Genomic DNA, 18,462 nt, shown 5'->3' on the forward strand with positions numbered 1-18,462 from the left:
AAACCGCTTTTAAAGCCGGAGCAGCAAGAGCAAGTTTTGGCTTATCTTGCTGACTCAGCCTCTAGCTCTTTTGCCTCCTCTCGTGAAACTGGTAAAAGTAAAAGCAGCGCGTCGTTAGTGGATGTTCACGGTCAGGGACAAGTCGCTTCCTTGTCCTCTTCAGCAAAAACAACAACAGAGAAGAATGCAGCAGGCGACACAACGGGTTACTCCATGGAGCTCTTTACACATACCGTCCCTGGCTTAGAAAGTGAAGCAGTTAACAGTCCATGCCCATTACAAGTTGAATCTGACATGGAGTGCACTGATGCACAGCCACAGCCAGACTACTATGCTGGTCCTTTGACTCAGACCACAACATTGCCCTCGCAGGGTGCTGATCAAGAATCAGACCCTGATGAGACTATGTTGCCCCATCACGAACGCTATACCACCGACCGACACGGTGACACAGACAAAGTTGCACACGAGCTACAAGAAGAGCTAATAGATGACCCAGTTCTTGACCCCGATTGGCAGCCATTGGGGGAACAGGGTGCAGGCGGCAGCAGTTCTGAAGCGGAGGAGGAGGGGCCGCAGCAGGCATCAACATCGCAACAGGTTCCATCTGCCGGGCCCGTATCTTGCCCAAAACGCGTGACAAAGTCAAAACCTGTTGGAGGACAGCGTGGCCATCCGGTTAAAGCTCAGTCTGCAATGCCTGAAAAGGTATCAGATGCTAGAAAGAGTGCAGTCTGGCATTTTTTTAAACAACATCCAATTGATCAGCGCAAAGTCATCTGTCAAAAATGTTCAACTACCTTAAGCAGAGGGCAGAATCTGAAAAGTCTCAATACAAGTTGCATGCATAGACATTTAACCACCATGCATTTGCAAGCTTGGACTAACTACCAAACGTCCCTTAAGGTTGTAGCACCCTCGGCCAATGAAGCTAGTCATCAACGCAACATCCCTTCCGGCAGTGTAGGGCCACCATTTTCTGCACCACCTGCAGTATCTGTGCAGGTTTCTTTGCCAGGCCAAAGCAGTCAGGGTCAGGGAATCACCAGTTTCGTAGTAGGAAACACTGCATCTAGGGCACCGGCGGCAACAATACCATCTCCCACCGTCTCTCAGTCTGCCATGTCCACCGGCACCCCCGCTAGTTCCACGATCTCCAGCTCTCCAGTCCAGCTCACCCTACATGAGACTATGGTTAGAAAAAGGAAGTACTTAGCCTCGCATCCGCATACACAGGGTTTGAACGCCCACATAGCTAGACTAATCTCGTTAGAGATGATGCCCTACCGGTTAGTTGAAAGCAAAGCTTTCAAAGCCCTGATGGACTACGCTGTACCACGCTACGAGCTACCCAGTCGACACTTTTTTTCCAGGAAAGCCATCCCAGCCCTCCACCAGCATGTTAAAGAGCGCATCGTCCATGCACTCAGGCAATCTGTGAGCACAAAGGTGCACCTGACAACAGATGCATGGACCAGTAGGCATGGCCAGGGACGTTACGTGTCCATCACGGCACACTGGGTAAATGTGGTGGATGCAGGGTCCACAGGGGACAGCAAGTTTGGGACAGTTCTGCCTAGCCCACGGTCTAGGAAACAGTTGGCTGTAGCCGTTCGCACCCCCTCCTCCTCCTCCTCGTCCTCCTGCAGAAGCGAGAGCTCGTCCACAGACCGCAGTGGCACAACCACTCCATCCGCAGCTGCCACTGTTGCACACCAGGTCTCCCATTATGGGGCAGCTACTGACAAACGTCAGCAGGCTGTATTGGCTATGAAGTGTTTGGGCGACAACAGACACACCGCTGAAGTTCTGTCCGAGTTCTTGCAGAAAGAAACGCAGTCGTGGCTGGGCACTGTAGATCTTGAGGCAGGCAAGGTAGTGAGTGATAACGGAAGGAATTTCATGGCTGCCATCTCCCTTTCCCAACTGAAACACATTCCTTGCCTGGCTCACACCTTAAACCTGGTGGTGCAGTGCTTCCTGAAAAGTTATCCGGGGTTATCCGACCTGCTCCTCAAAGTGCGTGGACTTTGCTCACATATCCGCCGTTCGCCCGTACACTCCAGCCGTATGCAGACCTATCAGCGTTCTTTGAACCTTCCCCAGCATCGCCTAATCATAGACGTTGCAACAAGGTGGAACTCAACACTGCACATGCTTCAGAGACTGTGTGAACAGAGGCGGGCTGTTATGTTTTTGTGGGAGGATACACATACACGGGCAGGCAGTAGGATGGCAGACATGGAGTTGTCAGGTGTGCAGTGGTCGAAGATTCAAGAAATGTGTCAAGTCCTTCAGTGTTTTGAGGAATGCACACGGCTGGTTAGTGCAGACAACGCCATAATAAGCATGAGCATCCCCCTAATGCGTCTGCTGATGCAAAGTTTGACGCACATAAAGGATCAGGCGTCTGCAGCTGAGGAAGAGGAAAGCCTTGATGACAGTCAGCCATTGTCTGGCCAGGGCAGTGTACAGGACGAGGTAGCGGGCGAACAGGAGGAGGAGGACGAGGAGGATGATGGGGATGATTATATTTTTAATGAGGAAGCTTTTCCGGGGCCAGTGGAAATTGTTGGCGCGGCAAGGCCGGGTTCTGGTTTTTGGAGGGACACAAGTGACGTGGATTTGCCTGAAACTGCCCCTCAACCAAGCACAACCACAGATTTGAGAACTGGAACTTTGGGCCACATGGCGGATTATGCCTTACGTATCCTCAAAAGGGACACACGCATAACAAAAATGATGAACGATGACGATTACTGGTTGGCCTGCCTCCTTGATCCTCGCTATAAAGGCAAATTGCAAAATATAATGCCACATGAGAACTTGGAACTAATATTAGCAACCAAACAATCAACTCTTATTGACCGTTTGCTTCTGGCATTCCCTGCACACAGCGCCCGTGATCGTTCTAACACGAGCTGCAGGGGCCAGCAGACCAGAGGAGTTAGAGGGGCAGAAATCAGAAGTGGCGTTGGCCAGAGGGGTTTTCTGACCAGGTTGTGGAGTGATTTTGCTATGACCGCAGACAGGACAGGTACTGCAGCATCAATTCAAAGTGACAGGAGACAACATTTGTCCAGTATGGTTACTAACTATTTTTCATCCCTTATCGACGTTCTCCCTCAACCGTCATTCCCATTTGATTACTGGGCATCAAAATTAGACACCTGGCCAGAATTGGCAGAATATGCATTCCAGGAGCTTGCTTGCCCGGCAGCTAGTGTCCTATCAGAAAGAGTATTCAGTGCTGCAGGTTCAATACTAACAGAAAAAAGGACTCGTCTGGCTACCCAAAATGTAGATGATCTAACCTTCATTAAAATGAACCACAACTGGATTTCGAAATCTTTTGCCCCACCTTGCCCGGCTGACACCTAGCTTTCCTATGTAAAGGTCTTGCCTGTGGACTATTCTGAATGACTTTTCCAATCTCGTAATTTGCAGCACCTGATTGTCCAGCATCCGACATGTTAACACCTCCCTAAATGGCCAAAGTCCCCACACGGGGCCGTGGTATCGCCACTTGGCGCCAGCACCCGTGAGAGTACTGTTTGTCTGAAGAGGTGGGTGTGCCCGCTTTTGGTCGACGGCACTGCCACTAGGTCCCTCATAGTACAATAAAGTGTCTGGCGGTGGTGGTGCGCACCCAACGTCAGACACACCGTTGTAATATGAGGGGCCCTGGGCCTGTACCGCCGGCCACAAGACAGTCCCCCCCCCAGGTCAAACAGTGCTCTACGACTTGCAAAATTTTCTCTCACAGCTCCACCAATGTTTAGTCTATGCGCTGACATCCTTCAATGCCTGGCACTGTCAATACCATTGTATTGACATTTTTCTTATGTTAGGCCTTCGAAGCCTGTCTGCGGTCACGCCTTCCACTAGGCCTCCACTGACCTGTCTACTGCTGCCCGTGTTCCCCTGGAACCAATTTTAAATTGCCTACAGCCAGCCCAATTTATTATGTTAGGGCTTCGAAGCCTGTCTGTGGTCCCTCTTTCCACTAGGCCTCCACTGACCTGTCTACTGCCGCCCGTGTTCCCCTGGAACCAATTTTAAATTGCCTACAGCCAGCCCAATTTATCATGTTAGGGCTTCGAAGCCTGTCTGCGGTCCCTCCTTCCACTAGGCCTCCACTGACCTGTCTACTGCTGCCCGTGTTCCCCTGGAACCAATTTTAAATTGCCTACAGCCAGCCCAATTTATTATGTTAGGGCTTCGAAGCCTGTCTGCGGTCCCTCCTTCCACTAGGCCTCCACTGACCTGTCTACTTCCGCCCGTGTTCCCCTGGAACCAATTTTAAATTGCCTACAGCCAGCCCAATTTATTATGTTAGGGCTTCGAAGCCTGTCTGCGGTCCCTCCTTCCACTAGGCCTCCACTGACCTGTCTACTGCTGTCCGTGTTCCCCTGGAACCAATTGTAAATTGCCTACATCCCAATTTTTGTTATGTTAGGCCTTCGAAGCCTGTCTGCGGCCCGTTCTTTCCACTACTACTACACTGACCAGGCCACTGCTGCCCGTGTTCCCCTGGAACCAATTTTAAATTGCATACAGCCAGCCCAATTTATTATGTTAGGCCTTCAAAGCCTGTCTGCGGTCCCTCCTTCCACTAGGCCTCCACTGACCTGTCTACTGCTGCCCGTGTACCTCTTGAACCAACATCAGAAAATATAAAAATAAGTATTTTGCTTATAAAAAAGAAAATACTGGAGAGATATCAAATGCAGACATTTTAACATTAAAAACAAACACATACAACAAAAATCTGGTACAGTACTAAAAATGGCCACCAGCTACAATAACTTTCTCCTGCAAGTAGTTAACTGAAAGTTTTTTTCAATTTAAAACACAGATATGGCATCCACCGAGTGTTGTCCTGTCGCGTCTTCTTTATATTATTGCCAAGAAGATGCAAAACAATGAAAATAATAAAATCATTATTTACCAAAAAAATAGATTAAGTCAAAACCACATTGCAAATAAACATTCATTACAAATAAAGAAGCAGGGCGCGTCCGAGGGTGAGTATATACCTAATAAGAATATAATCACCCTCGGACGCGCCCTGCTTCTTTCCGACAGCCTTCCTTCCTAAGAATCAGCCCTTCCGTGGTGTAGAGAGAGGGTGTGTTACACTTCAAGGTGTTCCCCAGGTTGCCTTTCCTGAGCTTCGATCTTCATGCTCTCGTTTAGTAGTTGTCGGAAAGTAGGCTGCATTAGGCCTACAAATTGGGTATGGGGTGGAGAGAGATGGTGTGTTACACTCCAAGGTGTTCCCCAGGTTTCCTTGCCATTGCTTCGGTCTTCCGACTCTCGTTTAGTAGTTGTAGAAAACTACACTGCATTAGGCCTACAAAATGGGTATCGGGTGGAGAGAGATGGTGTGTTACACTCCAAGGTGTTCCCCAGGTTTCCTTGCCATTGCTTCGGTCTTCCGACTCTCGTTTAGTAGTTGTAGAAAACTACACTGCATTAGGCCTACAAAATGGGTATCGGGTGGAGAGAGATGGTGTGTTCCACTCCAAGGTGTTCTCCAGGTTGCCTTTCCTGAGCTTCTATCTTCAGGCTCTCGTTAAATTGTGGTTAAATGGAACAACTGCATTTGGCGTACTAGTTGGTTTGGGGCCTACTAACAGTGTCTGCCGCTCCTTGCTGTTCTCCTGGTTTCCTGTCCTGAAATTCCGTTTTCAGGCGCTCGTTAAGTAGTTGTTAATGTTAGACTGCATTTGGCCTACTAGTTGGGTTGGGGCCTACTATCAGTGTCTGCCACTCCTTGCTGTTCTCCTCCACTGAACAAAGCTGTGCCGCCTGTTTACTACGGTTGCCAATTTTGAACTGCATTTCGACTACTTACTGATTTGGGCCTACTCTCTGTGTCAGCCTCTCATTCCAGTTGTCCTCCACTGCAATGCCCCCTGGTTATTTCTGTGTTACCAATTTTGAACTGCATTTAGCCAACTTTATTCTTTGGGCCTATATCTGTGTTTCCTCCTCATCCTGCCCATTGCCCAGCCAGTGATAGATGAGTCTGCTGGTACATTGACCCATAATTCAACATTCCCCGTGCACGCTACACAACAACATTGTGACCCTGCTGAAAGTCAGGTTGCTCTTCCCGCATACCATACCACCTTACACGGGGACAAAGAGGAAGGTGCAGATGAAAGTGCAGGTTCCTTCATCAGGTGGGGGGAGGAATACTAGTTGGCGACGTCACTGGCACAGGGCCTCTCATAGTACGCAAAAGTGTTGCTGCCGGTGGGAGGCGCCCCCGCCGTGCAAACACACCGCTGTACTTTGAGGGGCCCTGTGCCAGTGCCAATGCCAACGAGTGGGCCCCCCCTGCTTGCTCAGGTTCACAGCACTTGCAAAGTTGAAATACTTACCTCTCCCTGCTCCACTGCCGTGACGTGGTCCAGATTTCCTGGGCCCACTAATTACTTGAACCAGCCCTACCCACCACAACTTTAGCCAAATGACCCCCAATTTCAAATGCCTTCCAATTATTATAAGGTAAATTACGCTTGACAAGCTTCATTAAGAAGAATGGATGGTTTTGACATTTAAATGGGCACTCTAGGTGTTTTCCTGGCCCCCACTCACTGCCGACTATGCTGCCCCATTGACTTGCATTGGGTTTCGTGTTTCGGTCGATCCCGACTTTACGTCATAATCGGCTGATTTCACTTGACCCGACTTTTGAGATAGTCGGGTTTCGCGAAACCCGGCTCGACTCTAAAAAGGTCAAGGTCGCTCAACTCTAGTTAAGAGCACACAAAGTGACCTGATAGTTACTAACATAGGACGAGCTCTGAGACGTGGGAACTCTGCTGACCGCAATCCCTAATCCTATCATACAACACTAGAGGTAGCCGTGGAGCGCTCCTGACCAGACCTAGGCGCCTCGGGCACAGCCTGAGAAACTAGCTAGCCCTGAAAATAGAAAAATAAGCCTACCTTGCCTCAGAGAAATTTCCCAAAGGAAAAGGCAGCCCCCCACATATAATGACTGTGAGTAAGATGAAAATACAAACACAGAGATTAAATAGATTTTAGCAAAGTGAGGCCTGACTTACTGAATAGACCGAGGATAGGAAAGATAGCTTTGCGGTCAGTACAAAAACCTACAAACAACCACGCAGAGGGGGCAAAAAGACCCTCCGCACCGACTAACGGTACGGAGGTGCTCCCTCTGCGTCTCAGAGCCTCCAGCAAGCAAGAAAAACCAATATAGCAAGCTGGACAGAAAATATAGCAAACAAAAGTAACACAAGCAAAACTTAGCTTATGCAGGGCAGACAGGCCACAAGAACGATCCAGGAGTGAGCAAGACCAATACTGGAACATTGACTGGAGGCCAGGAACAAAGAACTAGGTGGAGTTAAATAGAGCAGCACCTAACGACTTAACCTCATCACCTGAGGAAGGAAACTCAGAAGCCGCAGCCCCACTCACATCCACAAGAGGAAGCTCATAGACAGAACCAGCCGAAGTACCACTCATGACCACAGGAGGGAGCTTGACCACAGAATTCACAACAGATCTCCAAAGAATAGTAATTTAAACACTGCCCAATTATGGTGAGCCATGGCTGTGCAGTACAGAGAAGAGGAAGATTCTATCTACACTGTTAGAACATGTATCTGATTAAGGGACATATTGAGAGTACAGTTGGAGGCCCTAGAGGAGATGGAGGAGGAAGAAGCAGTGGAGGAATGTTAGATACAGAAGTTTGCTCCAAAAGCCTTGGGGATGCAAAGACTTGTGAAGCAGCTCATTGACCGCCTGCCCTCATAGCCACCATGCTATGACAGTGCCCAGTCAGTGAGATGTAACGTCCCTTGCTCTGTTTGCTATCCAGGTGTCAGTGGTGAAATGAACCCTGGCAGACAGATTTTTCAGGGAACGGGTGTTGTCGACAACATCTGTTATAGGTGCAGCTTTCTTTGAGAAGTAATGGTGAATTGGCAATTGGTACTGGGGGACGAAGATGATTATCAACTTTCAGAAACCGTCTGTATCCACCAGGTGGAAAGGAAGCATTTCTGTGGCCAACAGATTGGAGATGGTTGAGTACAAGCTCTTAGCTTTGCCATGTGTAGGAGGAAACATTCTTTTACATGGGCACAACTGCAGGACAGAGAGATGGCTGCTGTGCAGAGAGACGGCGAAGTATGAAGAACAGGACAAACTGCTGAACTGTGAGTGAGGTGGAGGTGGAGATGTTATCGTGGATTGAGAAAGATGTTTTGTGCTAGGCAACACAAAAGCAGCAATCATATACTTCAGTAACAGCTCGCATTCACCCCGACTGTGGTGGGTAATTTCTGTGACCAGAGACCTGTGTGTGAACACTTGGATTGGTGATGTACGAGGAAGAAGCAGCAAATGGGGGTTGAAGGATTTACGGTGGTTGGTGAGGCCCGCTAGTCTGAATTTTAGCCCAGTGAGATTCCTACATGCACATTTGCTAGTTCATGCCAGTTTCTTTGCGGTCTCAAAGAACACCCAGGCTAGACAACCCATGCCCCCTCTGCGAACTTCACACTCGCGACCTGTGCCGGCCACAGTCAGAGTTGGGGTTGGGGATACAGTACTTGTCGTGGTTGCATCACTTCATGTCTGTGTAGGAAGCTGTAACATTACCTCCTCATCTTCCTCCTCTACTGAGGAGCCTCTTGTGACATTGAGCAAATGGTGCCAGCAAAACAAGATGTCCACTTTTAATATGGCCAAGAACATGTGACTTCAGCAACCAATCAGAAAAAATCTTGTGACATAAAATTGTGAATTGTTTCTGGTATCCGATTGGTTGCCGTAATCAGCACAAAGTGAAATGAAAAAAAAAGCATGTACCCTCTGCTCATTATTTAGCACAACTATAGTAGTCAAAGCAATACAAAAGAATTAGTAGAAAAGCGACGATTGACCAGTGACCGACTTTTGCTGACTTTGAGTTAAAATGCTCGTGAAAGTGAACACGAATCCAAATGTGCCACGTTCGCCCCGAATTTGAGATTGGCAAACATTTTCTGAACACATTCGCTCATCTTTAGTGGTCACTCTGTAAAAAGTGTACATACTGGACTTGCCAACACGTGATCGATGGAGGTGCCAGTTGCCGGACCACCTGCAATCTGATATTGATGACCGAAGATAGGTCATCAATACCAAAGACCTGTCAAAACTTTTAATAAGTATATCAGACTGCAATAGGATTCTTATTGCTACCATTGTGCGGTTTTATCACTATCCAATGGAGAAGTTGTCTTGTCCCTTCACGCAATATGCCCGAAATTAAATTTTATACTTAGTAGCCTCTTTAGTTATGGTCCCTACTATAATAACACCATGTTCTAGCGTTACTTAAACATTTGGTACCTACAATCATGTCAGTATTAGTTGACATACTCAGTACCCATTTTGTTGATATCTAAGAGATTAAAATATTGAAATTTGTAGTTACCTTCACTGCACAGTAGTCAAAGAATCCAGTTTCTGAGAATACTGCCACTAATATCATCTGAAATGAGAAAGATCAAATGCTTTATGAGCAAAGACATGATATTCATCTTTAAAGTATTCACATTTGTGTGCTAAAACAAAACTGTTTTGTCAACGATTCAGACAACTAATCTCCTTCATTTCTCATCAAATAGTGTGGTGACTTACATAAACTCACAAAACAAAAGTGATTGAGGTCACTAAGTGTCTGTTTTTGTCTTGCAGATATGGTCAATCATATACTGGATTATATTTACATAGCTGACATCTAAATTGTACATTTACTGTACTTCACTGCAGAGAAGTGTATGACTAGATGATTGGCAGTGATCATCAGCGTTTCTCAAGTGTGCGCTGTGGCAACGAGCTGATCACCGGGCTGTCTTCCATAGGACACAAAAGAATTTTAAACATTCATCAGTAACTACAGTATATTAAGAAGGATGTAAGATTTTACTTGACAAGTACCAACTGCCATGCCCATTTTTCTTTTTGTCTGGTCCTTAACCTTGTATGGATTCCTTGAACTGTTATTTTTATAGGTCATCTATTTTTCAATAAAGATTTTCATTTTTGCATTTGTCTCCATGATGCTTCTCATGTTAGAGTCTTTATGAAATTCTGAATGTGACCTTTTCTTATATATGGGACTAGATCGGTATTAAATGTTACAAAATAGCAGGCTGTTTCATCTCTGACATTTATGGAATATTTACAGGATCTGTCAAAAATGTCAGAGGCAGGTCCCAAGTATGCTTGTCAATTTTAGGATTCCAGTTAGCAAGGAAAAGAAAGACATCAGTGTCCAGCCATCTCTAATCTCAGTAGCCAATTACAAGCCTCCATTCTACAATACACTTGTGGTATTTCCTGAGGAAGAAGTCATGTGCACTCCGAAATGAGTAAAAAAAAAAAAAATCACTGTTCAATTGTACACTTTGTCGGATTTGGATTAGCTGGCAGTGCGGATCATAACCCACAAATCTTCCTATTCAGCGATTTAGCTACGGTCGCATGTCGACCGGGGGATCTGCGGCAACCGGCAATATATGCTTGTGAATATTTTGCATCAGGTGAGCAGTTATTTTACTGGTAAATCTTCTATTAATTGTGAGATAAGACACTATCTGCGCTTCTTCTTTCCTACACGCTATATTACTGTCTGTAAATAGAATGATCACTCATGGTATATCTTGTTAATATGCTATAAAATAGGTTTACCCCAATAATATTTAATGATTGTAGCAAACAATCCTTTACCTGTCCTAGCGTTCTATTTTAAAGTGCAGTTAAAATTGTATTAAGAATCATAAAGAACAAGACTAATGAAAGAAGGAATATTAAATAAAAAGACAATTACTATACACCTAACTTTCAACTGACCGTGACACTTCCATCTGGTACATTGTTGTTTTGTTATTAGGCTATTAATCATGTAGAATAAAAACGGATTTTTCTGATTGGAACTACAAAAATGTAATTAAACACAGACTGCTATACATATTAACCAATTCAATTCAGAGCCATTTTATCCAGTCCCTGGCCAAGGACATTTATAGGGTTTTCCATACATGCTCTTTTAGCAACACTCATTCAGCAATAAAAATAATACTGTATTTGTCCCCTTTTATCTTTTTTTTACAAGATACATAGGGCTTAATTTTTATGTATTTTCTAAAAAAATTATGCTTCTAACAGAGGAATATGTATAGAAAACACAGAGGCTTGCAAGAGTATTCACCCTCTTTAAGTTTGTATCTATTTTATTTTTATATTATGACCTGTGTTTAAATATTTCTTAATTCAACCACAAAAAGCCTTTGCTTACACACAAAAATTGTAAGGCTCATTTTGAGTTTGCCAAAAGACATGTGGGAGACTCCATAAATAATTGGAGGAAGGTGTTGTGGTCAGAAGAGAGCAAAATTAACTTTTTGGCCACCAAGGTAAATGTGATTTCTTGCGCCAAACCAGCACAGCTCATTACACCAAAAAAAAAAAGATCCCTACAGTGAAACATGGTGGTGGAAGCATCATGCTGTGGGTATGTTTCTCTGCAGCAGGGACAGGTAAATGGTCCTAGTCAAGTAAAAGATGGTTGGTGTGAAATACAGGGATATTCTTGAGCAAAACACGTTTCAGTCTATCAGGGATTTGAGACAACGATGGAGTTTCAACCTTCCAACAAAACAATGACCCAATGCATACTTCTAAAGCAACACTTGAGTGGTTTAAGGGGAAATATTTGCTAATAATGGTGAACCTAAAGTGTTTTACTATGTAGTTAAAATATAACTTAATTCACTATGCCTAAAATTATATTAGAAAGTGCAAAGTTCAGGACAAACAGACAGAATTTGTATGCACAAGGACTCAGTCCTACCAAGCAATCTCTCCAAAGTTGGTGTGAGAAGCTCTCTGACCACATTGATTGTGCTTACACTTCTACTTTACAGTTAACTCAAATCAGTGATGCCAGCTGCCTTTATTTGGACTATATATTAAGGCCCATCTCAAACCTGTCAGTGTAGGAAATGTTTGTTTATCAATTTCACAGCTAATAAACCATGGCTCATACCTTGAATGTCAAACAGAGATAAAGTGGCATATGAATCAAGACCTAGTTATGAGTACTTATGCAATGAGGCTGCAGACAGACAGATACAGTGGGGGGGGGGGGAAGTATTTAGTCAGCAATCAATTGTGCAAGTTCTCCACTTAAAAATATAAGAGAGGCCTGTAATGGACATCAACCATGAGAGTCAAAATTGAGAAAACAAATCCAGAAAATCACCTTGTCTGATTTGGCAAGATCTATTTAGCAAAATATGGTGGAAAATCAGTATTTAGCCACCTAAAAACATGCAAGATTTCAGGCTCTCACAGACCTGTAACATCTTTAAGAGGCTCCTCTGTCCACTCATTACCTGTAGTAAATGCACTTGTTTGAACTTGTTATCAGTATAAAAGACACCTGTCCACAACCTCAAACAGTCACACTCCAAACTCCACTATGGTGAAGACCAAAGAGCTTTTGAAGGACACCAGAATCAAAATTGTGGCCCTGCACCAGGCTGGGAAGACTGAATCTGCAATAGGCAAGCAGCTTAGTGTTATGAAATCAACTCTGGGAGCAATAGTAAGAAAATGGAAGACATACAAGACCACTGATAATCTCCCTCGATCTGGGGTTCCATGCAAGATCTCACTTCACGGGGTCAAAATGATCACAAGAAGAGTGGACAAAAATCCCAGAACCACACAAGGGGACCTAGTGAATGACCTGCATAATAATAATAATAATAATAATTATTATTATTTTTATTTATATAGCGCCAACATATTCCGCAGCACTTTACAATTAAGCGGGGACATGTACAGACAATAAATTCAGTATAAGTTAAGACAATTTAAACAGTGACATTAGGGGTGAGGTCCCTGCTCGCAAGCTTACAATCTACAAGGAAATGGGGGGACACAATAGGTGAAAAGTGCTTGTTATTTCAGGTCTGGCAATTATAATAAATAGGGATTTTCATATGAAGCTGCATAATCCGCTCATCAGCCCGTGTGTATAAGTGCAATAGTCAAGTATCAAGTGCAGTTATCGTGTGCATGGAGGGTGTGGAGACAGATGAATAGTAGGGTGCAGATTCACATGCAGATAATATTTGGAAGGAGGGAACAGGACAAAGTTAGTTTACTGAGTAGTTGATGTGGTAGGCTTGTTTGAAGAGATGGGTTTTTAAAGCGCGCTTGAATAGGTCAGGACTAGGTATCAGTCTGATCGTCTGGGGAAGTGCATTTCAGAGAGCTGGCGCAGCACGAGAGAAATCTTTGAGATGGAGGTGCGAGGTTCAGATTATGGGGGATGTTAGTCTTAGGTCATTTGTAGAACGGAGGGCATGTGTAGGGCAATAGACGGAGATAAGAGAGGAGATATAAGGCAGTGCAGAACTGCGAAGAGCTTTGTGGGTGAGAGAGATGAGTTTATACTGGACCCTGTAGCGAATGGGTAGCCAGTGTAATGACTGGCACAAGATGGAGGCATCGGTGAAGCGGTTGGAGAGAAATATGACCCTGGCTGCCGCATTCAAGATGGACTGGAGAGGAGAAAGTTTGGAAAGAGGGAGACCGATTAGAAGAGAGTTGCAGTAATCCAGACGAGAATGAATAAGAGTGACAGTAAGAGTCTTAGCAGTTTCAAAGGTGAGAAAAGGTCGGATTCTGGAGATGTTTTTAAGATGCAGGTGACAGGAGCGAGTGAGTGATCGGATATAGGGAGTAAAGGAAAGTTCGGTGTGGAATATGACCCCAAGACAGCGGGCATGCTGTTTGGGAGTTATGGTTGAACCCTCCAGGGTTATTTCGATGTTGGGTAGCGTGAGTTTAGTAGAAGGGAGAAACACAAGTAGTTCAGTTTTGGAGAGATTTAGTTTCAGATAGAGGGAGGACATGATGTTAGAGACAGCAAACAGACAATCCTTGGTATTTTGAATTAGGGTAGGGGTGATGTCGGGGGAAGAAGTGTATAATTGGGTGTCGTCAGCATAGAGATGGTACTGGAACCCAAATCTGCTGATTGTTTGTCCAATAGGGGCAGTGTATAGAGAGAAGAGGAGGGGGCCCAGGACTGAGCCCTGCGGAACCCCGATAGTAAGAGGACATGGAGAGGAAGAGGAGCCGGCAAAAGATACAGTGAAGGAGCGGTCAGAGAGGTAGGAGGAGAACCAGGAGAGGGCTGTGTCCTTGAGGCCTATGCAGCGGAGCATGGTGAGAAGGAGCTGGTGATCCACAGTATCAAATGCGGCAGATAGATCCAGGAGAATCAGCAGAGAGCAATGACCTTTGGATTTAGCTGTTATTAGGTCATTAGAGACTTTAGTGAGGGCAGTTTCAGTGGAGTGTAAAGAGCGGAAACCAGATTGTAAGGGGTCAAGAAGAGAGTTATCCGAGAGATAGCGGATTAGACGGGAGTGGACCAAGCGTTCCAGGAGTTTAGAGATGAAGGAAAGGTTAGAGACAGGTCTGTAGTTAGCCGTGCAGTTCTGGTCCAGGGATGGCTTTTTAAGTAAAGGGGTAATGATGGCATGTTTAAATGAGGATCTGCATAGATCTGGGACCACCATAGCAAAGGCTATCATGAATAACACACTATGGAATCAGATCCTCCAGTGCCAGATGTGTCCCCCTGCTTCAGCCAGCACATCTCTGGGCCCGTCTGAAGTTTGTTAGAGAGCTTTTGGATTATTCTGAAGAGTATTGGGAGAATGTCATATGGTCTGATTAAACCAAAGTAGAACTGTTTGGTAGAAACAAAACTTGCAGTGTTTGTAGGAGACAGAATGCTGAGTTGCATAAAAAGAACACCATACCTACTGTGAAGCATGGGGGTGGCAACATCATGCTTTGGGGCTGTTTCTCTGCAAACAGACCAGGATGACTGATCCCTGTACATGAAAGAATGAATGGGGCCATGTATCATGTGATTTTGAGTGCAAACCTCTTTCCATCAGCAGGGGCATTGAAGATGAAACGTGGATGGGTCTTTGAGCATGATAATTTTCCCAAGCACACTCCCAGGGCAACAAAGGAGTGGCTCTGTAGGAAGCATATGAAGGTCCTGGAGTGGCCTAGCCAGTCTCCAGATCTCAACCCCATAGAAAACCGTTGGAGGGAGTTTAAAGTGTTGCCCAGTGACAGGCCCAAAACATCCCTGCTCTAGAGGAGATCTGCATGGAGGTATGGGCAAACATACCACCAACAGTGTGTGCAAACCTTGTGAAGACTTACAGAAAACATTTGACCTCTGTCATTGCCAACAAAGGATATATAACAAAATATTGAGAAGAACTTTTGTTTATGACCAAATACTTTTTTCCACCATAATTTGCAAAATGAATCTTGCCAAAATCAGACTAGGTGATTTTCTGGATTTGTTTTCCCATTTTGACTCTCATAGTTGTGGTCTACATATGATGATAATTTCAGGCCTCTCTCATCTTTTTAAGTGGGAGAACTTGTGCAACTGGTGCCTGAATAAATACTTTTTCCCGACTGTATGTAATAGTATTACCTTAATGTGGATTCATAATCTCTGTATCTTTCTGTTTTAAGCTGTTTTAAACTGTAGCCTGAGAAATGACACGACAGAGACTATATTATGGGCTTAACCCACCTAGAGAACTTTGGATCACTTTTTATAAATAGACCATAATGATAGTCTTCAAATGCAGTTAGTATGCTACTAGGTCTCAGTGGCAGGGTAACCTTTTTTTCTTTTATTCTTTCAAATCCGCAATATAGTCATAACCAAACTAACTCGGCTATACATCTGTTGATCCCCAGAGCTATTGTGCAGACATACGGTATAAATGACAGATAAATAATGGAACAGTCTCAATCAGCTTCAGATGGTGGATTCCTTAGAAACTGTATCCTACCATGCAGGTAGCTGCCCCTCCCCCTCTCCGCCTCAATGTCTGAATGTTTTTCAGTGGTCAAGTCAAGGACAAAAAGATAGGGAAGATTCCAGCACATGATATATGATATATGTAAAAATGAAAAACAATATGAAACATCGTTTTTTCTATGGCACTTGTTGTGTCTTTTGAGATATGGCAATAACTATATAACAAAAGAAGGCTATGTCCATGCCCAAAATGTCCCCCTTTTTTGTCTCTATGCCTCATTGTTTTCATACGTTTAAGTCTTGTTTTTTGCATCCTCCAATCATGACCCCACAGCCATGTTCAGACATTGCCCATATGCTGATTAGTTTCTGCTATTTTAATGGTGTTAAACTGCAAATAAGCACATATGAAAACAGTGTTAAGACCAACCTGATTAGCATATTATACCAACATTTTCTATACCTCAACCCCATCTTCTTCTTGGTCACACTACTCATGTGTCGGTGCCACAAAACCATGCAATGGTGAATTTACCTAGAACTTAATATAGCCATAACACCGCTTCTTTAGAAATTATGTCAATGAGCTCCCCTCTTTATAACTGTGTTAGGGCAATGGTTTTTGCATTTTTGCCAATGTATATTCATGAAATTTCTTGTGCATTGTTTTTCCCCCTTTTTTTTTGTCAGGTTTTTCTTGAATATTGCCATCCACACAGGCCCATTTGACCTTTACCAATGATTGGCCCGTGTTATATTGCATCATGTTTCCCATTTGCCTTTTTCTTTTCCTGTTTGTTATATATACACACATCAGACTTGGACACACATTGTCAGTACTAAGTGGTTTTGAGCTTGAAATGCGTAGACCTGTGTTCCATCTTAATTTCCCCCCTTCTTTTCCCTCTCTAGTCCTCGTCCAATTTTTTCCCAGGTTTTTGTTGTTAATTTGTCACTATTAAAAGTCATGTTTTAATTTTTACATACCATGCTGGATGCCAGAACCCTGTCCCTCTTTTTTTCTTTGCTTGCTTCCCAGCTGCCAATCTAAAGCCCGTGCACCGCATGTCTCTGATGGAGGTTTTGAGTTTCCACACTTGGTGAGCTGAATACTCCTTTTTCCCTTTTTTGCTGGTCTAGTCAAAGCCTAGACTTTAATCCAATTGAGAATCTGTGGTCAGACTTGAAGATTGCTGATCACCAGAGGAAACATCTAACGTTAATGACTGTTGCAGTTGTGCCTCGAGGAATAAACAAAAATCCCAGTGGCCACATGTGGAAAGCTTATCCAAATTTAACATGCAGTTGTAATTGCCGCAAAAGGAGGCTTTTCAAAGTATTGACTTTAGGGAGGTGAACGCTGAGGTTTTCGGTTATTTCATCCTATTTGTGGTTTGCTTCACAATTAAAAGAAAAACAAATGTTCACAGTTGTAGGCATGTTCTTTACATGAACGGATACAAACCCTCAAAAAAAGCTGAAATTCCAAGTTGTATGTTTGAATACATTTCCAAATAACTCTACATGTCCTTTTTTCCACTTTGTGGTATATTTTAGTTAAAGACACAAAGAACTACAATAAACACATTTCAAATGGTGTTCCCTTTTTTGTAGAAATTTTTATATATCGGACATTTCTTTCAATGGGGTTCTAAACCGCAATTTGGATTAGCAACGACTATTTTTTAATTAAGTTTCATTCTTGGGATTTCGTTTTTCTTCCCATTTATTCGATCCACTTTGCCCCCCAATGGCCTTTTGAGAGCATGTAAACACATTACTACATTATTTTTCTCACTATTTGACTAACTGGGGCTGGTGTATTCGCTCCAGCTACAGTGGAAATTCAGCTTCCAGGTTGCATAATAGAGCTGACTATCGTTTAGAATCAAGCATCTTCTGTTTTCTTTACAGTATATACCCATGAATCACAGGATCACTGGGTCATAAGAATAAAGCCCTATGGTGCTTTTGAATCTATACATACAATATTTGTTTAGAGTTGTGCATATAACGATTAGGCATACAAAAATAATGCATCCCAGAAATGCACAGTTTCCTGCAAGCTGCTTAATATGCAGTGACATTTTAGAACATGACTGCAGAGTAAAGTGTAGACTTCTAAGGCTTGGTTCCCATTGCGTTATGGCGGTACATTTAACGGACTACGTTACACCGCGGCATAACGAGGTGTAACGTAGTCCGTTAACACCGCCATTGCTTGTAATGGCGAACGCATCGCTAGCGCACGCCCACATTGGGCGTGCGCTAGCGATGTGCTATCATTTGAGTGACTGACCGCGAACGCTGCTTGCAGAGTTCGCGGTCCGTTCCTCGCTAGCGCAGATTGGGGATCTGCGCTAGCGGGAACGGCTAACGCGATCCCTTTTGGGACATTGCATTAGAGCAGTCTGTAGTGTTCTGCGCAAGACGGACTGCCCTAACACAATGTGAACCTAGCCTAAGATGTTTAAAGTCTGTGGGCAGTACAAAGTAAAGGCAACACTATGCAAAACATAAGACTTAACATTACACAGTAT

The 18,462-nt window shown here is 44.1% G+C and overlaps 1 protein-coding gene across 3 annotated transcripts in view; it reads right to left on the reverse strand.

Annotated features, from left to right (window-relative positions):
* OCA2 (OCA2 melanosomal transmembrane protein) overlaps window positions 1–18,462 on the reverse strand; it is an 809,946-nt gene that overhangs the window by 216,282 nt on the left and 575,202 nt on the right. For all 3 annotated transcript variants that reach the window (XM_069757832.1, XM_069757833.1, XM_069757834.1), the window contains one exon: window positions 9,473–9,529. In XM_069757832.1, coding sequence (XP_069613933.1) covers window positions 9,473–9,529 — 57 coding nt within the window. The remainder of the gene's footprint in view (window positions 1–9,472; window positions 9,530–18,462) is intronic.

Source organism: Ranitomeya imitator, chromosome 3, assembly GCF_032444005.1.
Source record: "Ranitomeya imitator isolate aRanImi1 chromosome 3, aRanImi1.pri, whole genome shotgun sequence".
Taxonomy (NCBI): domain Eukaryota; kingdom Metazoa; phylum Chordata; class Amphibia; order Anura; family Dendrobatidae; genus Ranitomeya; species Ranitomeya imitator.